General features: G+C 41.0%; 1 protein-coding gene across 1 annotated transcript; it reads right to left on the bottom strand.

Moving 5' to 3' along the window:
* Positions 1-4661: 4661 nt before the first annotated feature.
* Positions 4662-6441, bottom strand: LOC131218538 (anthocyanidin 3-O-glucosyltransferase 5-like). Its single transcript, XM_058213133.1, has one exon. The coding sequence runs from the start codon at positions 6385-6387 to the stop codon at positions 4945-4947; it is 1443 nt and encodes a 480-aa protein (XP_058069116.1). The 5' UTR covers positions 6388-6441; the 3' UTR covers positions 4662-4944.
* Positions 6442-8088: the final 1647 nt, after the last annotated feature.

The following is an 8088-nucleotide window of genomic DNA, read 5'->3' as shown; positions in this document are numbered from 1 at the left end:
ATTTGCGCCGCTCATTCCTTCGTACTATTGGTGCAAGCCATGATGAAAATATCCTATTGATCAACGTACCTCACCCTTTTAATACGGGCCGTCTTCTACAAACCATATGTTTTTTGTGAGCCTAGATTTGACAATTAATTAGCATCCTCATCAAGTGCTTCCTTGGAATCACGAGTGATTGTGGGACTTGAACATTTTAAGATAATGATCAAAGTTATTTTATTTGTTTGCTCCATCTTTATATAAAAGGTGCTTATGTATGATATAATCATGTTAGATTTAGTGATCCAGAAAATGTCACATGACAATGAGATTTCAATAAAAACAAAAGAAAAATCTCTTCAGCTATATATAATAATTGTTGAATTTTATTAGAATTTGAAAAGTCATGGGTAGTCCAAAAGTGACAAGTTTAACCAAGTACTAGCATAGGATGCATGTCCTCCTGTATCTTGCTCGCATAGTAGAGTTCATTACTCACCATAGTAGCCTCGTGATAGATAATGGATAACAAATGAAATACGACCATGACTAATGATGGATTCGTTGATGCACCACAACAGTCACAGAAGAAACCTTCACAGTACCAAAACTACTCAAGAAGTTATAAAGCAACATGACAACAATGTCAAGCTGGCCGATTTTCATGACAAGCTATGTACATTAGAGTAGAGAAAATGATAATGATTGTCTACATGTGGCGCTTTACAAAGAAACATCGCTAATGCAATGGACTCAAGGCGTGCGCAGAACCAATAACTAACCCATGGCAAACAACTAATACACATGTCAGCCTTGGAATTCGGGTGCCCGGATATAATATAACCCGGGACTCAAATCCCAATACTGATATAAATATGATGGGAAGTGAATATTAATTGTACATCCAAAACCAATTTAATGTAATATAATCATTGAGTCACTAAAATAACCCCTACATCCAGAGAAGTCTTATTCCAACTACTTCTATATTTATTCCACCATATGTGAAAGGAAAAACTTATAGTCTAATTACATGAAAGAAAATAATTAAACTAAACCTAAAAGCACGAAATAATTGGGTTGAAGGACTTAGATGGGTCCAGGACCCTCTGTTGCGAATGAAGAAGACACTGGAGAGAGGACGTGGCTGGTGGGTTGTTGCGTGCGGCATGATGGGCCCCACTATGATGATACAACAAATCCACTACGTCCATTTTTTTTTCCCAACCATGTTAGGGCATAGGCCAAAAATCGAGACCGATCCAAAACTCAAGTGGCTCACACCAAAGGAAACAGTAGGATTGATATCCACAGTTTAAATTTATAAAATATGGGCTGTTACAACACGAGGCGTTGTATAACAAATCACAATTGTTTACATGCCCATAGGGTAATTTTTACATCAGCAAATGTGAGGAGTGGATAGGAAGATCTCTCTCCAACTACCTCTTAAAATTATATAAAGAAAAGATTCAAAAGCTTCCAGCCTTTGCCTCTCTCTCTCTCTCTCCAACTACATCTTAAATTATATAAAGACAAGATTCAAAAGCTTCCAGCCTTTGCCTCTCTCTCTCCAAGTACCTCTTAAAATTATATAAAGAGAAGATTCAAAAGCTTCCAGCCTTTGCCAACCCAATACAATATAATTGCTTATTCTAATTTATCTTATCCTAGCACAACATAGCTTAGCCTAGTAAAATCATATCTATCTATGCCGCAACACTGTGTAACACTTCAAACTTTTAAATACTCAGGCTATTAGATCTCCTTGGGTGTGTGTGTGTGTGTGTGTCCATATATATATATATATATATATATATATATATATATATATATATATATATATATATATATATGTCGATTGACTACGCAAACATAGGTCCACACACATCATTTTAACCCAGAAAACTTAAAATTTTATAAATGAAATTTCATTTCCGGAATCCTAATTTGGACAAAAAATTGTAGGACACTTCGATAAATAAATTAAAAAGTACAAATTCAACTTGGAGACTATGATCCGTCACTTGATTATGGAGATCAGACCATACGATCATTAAATCAACCATTGATCTCCAACTAAGTAGTTCCTAAGATCCTTTGGACCATTGATGTTCGGATTCGGAATCAATCCAACCTTCGAATTGATAAAAATAGTTAAGTAAATCCAAATTTCACCTAGTGTGGGTCATCTGAGCTATGGATCTGCCTCATCGCTACAATAATATCCTATCAGTGTCAGTCGAACCTAATGGACAGATCAGATATTGTAAAATCAATAATGTGGACCCCACATTATTCCAGAAGGTGCACCAGAGAATGTGCACCCACAAACCACCTAACCTGGTCAAATTGGGTTTGAGCCGATACCGAGAGAAGAAAGCTTCTCTCCTTGTTTCTGTTCTTTCCCGCCAAACGGCGTTTCAAACGAACACGACCCGTTTGTTGAGTTGGTGGCGGGTCATCATTTGCTGTTCAGACGATCTGAATCGTCCATCGTGTTAGGCAGGAGTTTCCGATCAAAACCCTGTAAACCGTACAGTCTCATGCGCACGTGCGTGAGAACAAACTCGGGCATAAGCTGAGTTGCGAGGGTGAAGTTTCCGAAAACCAAAGTTCCCGTTTCAAGTTGTCGCGCTGGCGATCCGAGGAGAGATGTTTCTCTAGATCTCAGCCCTTCAATTTGTGAAATCTCAGCCCTCCAAACTAGTCCCAGCCAAAGAAACAAAGCCGCTAGGGAATCTTTCGGTTACAGATTTTTTTTTCATCCAAATGCTATCTAAGCCGTCCGTTGGCTCTAGAAGCCACTCTAGAGCATCTCAGACGTCGGAAGCAGGACCTCCTGGAAGACTGATCGAGTTTTTGGACGAGAATTCGTCGGTGCACAAGATATCTTGTGTGCATCATAACAACTCAGAAACCATCGAGAATTTGTTAGTCTCTCCTCAAAAGGGGTCCACAATCTCTCTGGGACCAATCTAGTCCATTCATAAGGGTCAAATCGGAAGATGAGCCCTTCAATCAAGATTTTCCATGATCATGGCCATCATCTTCTCCAATCGACTGAAAACCGTACCAATCTGAGATGGGTCCCATGATCGGATATAAAAAAACGTCCACAAGGTGAGCCGGATCCTGAAAATCCATCCATGTGGGTGGATTGAGATCATGCAAGCTTTTTGGGGTGTGATCAGGATGTTTTCCTTCAGTCAAGATACGCTTCATGGCATCAAACATCTTGATGCGCATCGATCCAACGCATACAACTTTACAGGCATTATCATTGTCCATAAATACCGGGCTACCATCTCATTCATTATAATTAGTAAACCAACTTTGATGAGGGGTCATGGGGTAAGAAACCCCTTATCCAAAATCCTTTTTTTGTCAAAGTACCTGCATTTTGATGCGGTCAGCACATCACCACCGTTCGCTTCCTCACTGGATTCTACAATGTTGGCTTCTGTAGAAGAACTATCTGAATTCTCATTTCTCAACTTAGGATTATGATAATCCTTCTTCATGTGTCATGACATGCCATAATTTCAACACTTCAACTTACTTTTTCCTTTACTTCCTCACTGGATTCTACAATGTTGGCTTTTCCGGAAGAATTATGTGAATTCGCATTCCTCGACTTAGGATTATGACAATCATTCTTCATGTGTTATGACATGCCATAATTCTAACACTTCAACTTGTTTTGCCCTTGCCTTTGGATTTGGACCTCGATCGTGAAGGTCAACTATCCTGCTTAGAATTTCTCCCTCTTATAATCAGTGCATCTTTAGAAGCACTTACGTCGCCGTTTTTCTTTCTCATCGCCTTTGACTAAAGGGCTAAGATAACGGTCTCAACACTAATAGTCGTTCTATTGGTGCACAAAGAGTACTCTTGAACGACTCATATGATGCTAGTAGAAAATTCAATAGTATACATGCATGATTCTCATCTTTCATCGTTTCCTCTATATCTAACAATTTACAAATTAACTTATTAAAGTTACTAATATGGGCCTCAACGTCACCCCCTTAATTATATTATCTTCAGATTGAACAACCGTAGCTTTAAATGCATACGATTCTTAAAAGATTTCTTCGCATAGATATTCTCAAATTTTGCCCATGTACTTCTGTAATTTTCTCTCTCATAACATTATAGAGGACCACATCCGTTAAGTACAATTGGATAAATGTTCTCATTATCTTATCCATTTTGTTTTATTCTTCTTCTATCATAAATTCAAGTTATTTTTCAAGGAGAACATCGTCTAATCCTTGCTAAAATAGGATACCGTTCATCTTAACTTTTCATAGTTCAAAATTATTTTTACCTGAATATTTTTCTAAATTGAACTTTGGGTTAGATGTCATTAATATGTTACTTTTATATTAAACTTGCTTCTCAATATTATCTCTGATACCAGTTGTTAGAAACTATGGAAACAACAAGCGACGAATCAAGCAAAATATTTGCAATTGCACAACCAAGTCCAAACAAGAACAATCCTAAATTTACGTGGAAAATACCTTCGGAAAAAAACCATGGCATAAAGTGATGAGTAATGCACTATAAAAATAGAAATTACAAGGGATGGAGTGTTACCAATTCGAACAATCCTTAAGCCCTGCCCTTGAAATAAAGCCCTCACATACTCTCGAATTCCAATTACACTCGTATATAAAGTATCACAACTGGAATAGGAAACAAATCACACACTTACACAATTCTACGCACATCTTTAATGGGACTTCGATGACATCGAACTTATTTCGATAACATCAAGTAGCAACACTAAAAGTTTCATCGACCAACATGAAGTTTTTGAATTTTCTCGCTGGCATCTTTGATGGAACTTCGATGGTATCGATAGACCCTGTTGTTTACGTATTTAAGACAACAACAACAAAATAGAAAACAGCAAACCACTTACAAAATTAGGGTAGATAATTCATAAAGCAGCTACTCTACGTTTCCTCTGGACGTTTGGAGACTGATTTTCCATTCATCGACAACATGAGAAAGCGAATTATATGAGGAACCCCCTTCATCCAAACCCTTCAAGACACTGTCCCTCACCTCCTTCACCCTGCCCCTCAAGGCCTTTCCATCTTCAACGTCCATCACCAATCTCACCACCCTCTTGATCTCCTCTCGTCCCACTCCTTCCTTCTCCGGCAACACTATAGGTCGAACTGCAACCTTGAGCTCCTCTGTCAATGTCGATGCATTCAGCTTCTGCTCGGCATAGAGCGGCCAGGCGATCATGGGCACTCCATAGACAATGCTCTCTAGTGTCGAATTCCACCCACAATGCGTTAGAAATCCCCCCGTCGCCTTGTGGCTCAAGATCTCTCTCTGCGGTCCCCACGACGGAACCACCAACCCAATTCCCCGGTTCCTTGTTAGAAACCCATCTGGCAAGTACTCCGATGGGTGGTTGCATCGCCCACCTGATGTGAAATAAGTTGCTGATTTCTCATTTCCACTAGGCGGACGGACCACCCAAAGGAATGGTTGCCGACTCAACTCCAACCCCCACGCCAGCTCAGTCATCTGCTCAGCTGATAGTGTCCCACCACTCCCGAACGACACATATATGACTGATTCATCCGGTTGCCGGTCCAACCACATCAAACAATCTTTTCCTGAAAGCAATGGAGCTTCTGATTGTATTATCGGGCCCACTGGATGAACGGATGGTGTTGGGATTTTCCTTAGAATCGGGTCCTCTCTCAAGGCCTTGATTGTTCTTGGCTCAAGACCTTCACATGTGTTAACTAGAATTCCTTGGGCCATTCTGTATTGGCGTGCATGGTGTAACATCCATCCGTACCGATCGTTCTTCCGGTCCTGCAATGCATCGACCAAGTTCTCGATCTTGATAGGCTTGCAGCCGGGAATCCGTACTGGTTCTTGGAGATGGACGTACTCGCCTGTAACCTCCACATCGAGCTTTGGCAAATACATCAGGAACGCTAGCAGCATTGCCGTCGATGTGAAGAATACATATTTAGGTATGTTTAGCTCTTCTGCAATCGAGAATGCGTCGGTGCCGAAGATGTCGACAACGAGGATGGTGGGCAGTGCCAAGTCAGCTAGCGCAGACCGAAGGGTGGGGACTGATTCTCTAATGATGATAGACAATCGGGTCTCTATCGTGGCGTCGGTAGGGATCAGTCCAGAGACGTTGGCCGGTGGGAGGTGGATGATGTGAAGGCCTTGGGGAAGATTTATGGAGCGGAAGAAGTGGGATTGGGCAGCTGAGGCATCGGTTGTTGGGATGAACAAGCTTACGTGGAATCCGTTGAGAGTGGCTAACCGTTTACCGAACTCTAGGAGGGGGATGATGTGGCCCATACCGGGGCTGGGGAGGATTGCCACGTGAGGGTTTTGGGTGGCCATTGGCCGGAAAAAGATCGAAAGAGAGGGTACAAAAGTCGAGAAGAACAGGAAGAAAGAGATAATTTTGCAGTGCTGATATGTAGACAAGCTCTCAATTTTATAGAGATTTGATGAGGCTTATTGATTAGATATTTCTTAGCTTGGGGACCACCCACGATGGAATTCAAACTGGGAGTGCGGATCCTATGTTCCGTGGTAATAGCGAGCAGCTGAATCAAATATTAATTTAGATGTATCTTTTTTTTTTTATTTTTTTGGCTCAAGCCGTAAGACAAGACGAGCTCTTCAAATGAATGGACAGTTTGGATATAACACATACCTTGAGATGACACCCACAAAACTTGCTGATGTCAATAGGCCAGCTGTATAGCTGGCGTGTGGTACACCGCCCAGTTCGCTTCCTTGCCTAGTTCGGCCCGTAATTTTAGGAAACGGATTGGCTACTCCGCGTGGCTGGTGCTCGGTGCTCTTTGGGCCCTACCATAATGTATGTTTTTATTCCATTCCGTTCATACATTTTTAAAGATCATTTTAGTACTTCAACCCAAAAATTAGAGGTATATAACTCTCAGATAGTCCACACCACATGAAAACAATAGTGATTGGATATCTACCATTAAAATCCTCCTAGGGCTCAATGTACTGTTTATTTGATATCCAATCTGTTTATTAGATCATACAGGCTCAGATGAAGGGAAAAACAAAAATCAGCTTGATTCAAAGCTTTTATGGCCCCTAAAATGTTTTTAATGGTCGACGCTCATTCAACACTGTTTCCTATAATGTGGTCCACTTGAGATTGGAATATACCTAATTTTTTGTCTCATACTGTAAAATAATCTGTAAAAATAGATGGACAACATGGATGAAACACATACATCATGGTGGGTCCCACGGAGCACCGACCACCAGCCATTGGCTGGTGTCAGGGGAGTAGGCAATCCGTTTCCATAATTTTATAAGTGAGTTCCGCATAGAAGTTTTGGACACAGTCCGAACGTAGGTAGGGCCCACAGTAATATTTGTGACAAATCCATCCCATCCATCTGTTTTGAAAGGTCATTTTATGGCATGATCCTAACAGATTGAAAGAGCAAGTCGGCTACACAAACGGGGAAACGTGGGGAGGGAAATTCCAACCGTTGATACCTTCCCAAGTTTCCTCGTTATCTTTATTTGCCATCCAAACCGTTCATAAGGTCATTCTCATTACAAAAATATTAGGCTGATCTAGAACTTCTGTTGCCTCGTGAATATTTTTTAGCGGTAGGCATTCAACCCTTACTTTTCCTGCTGTGTGGCCCACCTGAGTTTTGAATGAGTGGAGTAAATTACTCACAAACATCACAATGCACCCCGCTTAGTTTGCAACGGTAGGGAGGTCGCAGTCGACAGCGTCAAAAACTTCTATGCATTTTCTCTAATGGAACATGTGGGACAGTTGGGACCTTTCATCTACGAAGCGGGATCGCGTGGTGGCGTGACACCACCGACCTTAGTGGTGTGTTGATGACCTCACCTAGATGTATATGTTATATCCACATCGCCTATGCATTTTGCAATCAATTTAAGTCATAGGCCAAAAATTGAGTCGGGTCCAGAAGCTAACATGGACCACACTATAGAAAGCAGTGAGGACAATGATGCCCCACTGTTGAAGCCTTAGGCCGTGTTTGGGCTCTTGAGTTACGGTGGATTAAC

This window comes from Magnolia sinica, chromosome 11 (genome assembly GCF_029962835.1).
Source record: "Magnolia sinica isolate HGM2019 chromosome 11, MsV1, whole genome shotgun sequence".
Taxonomy (NCBI): Eukaryota; Viridiplantae; Streptophyta; class Magnoliopsida; order Magnoliales; family Magnoliaceae; genus Magnolia; species Magnolia sinica.
Note: the sequence above shows the minus strand (reverse complement) of the source record. Positions and strands in the feature narration are given on the sequence as shown.

Bases quoted from the DNA above. Each gene is read 5' to 3' on its own strand.
- LOC131218538 (XM_058213133.1), bottom strand. From the start codon at position 6,387: ATGGCCACCCAAAACCCTCACGTGGCAATCCTCCCCAGCCCCGGTATG.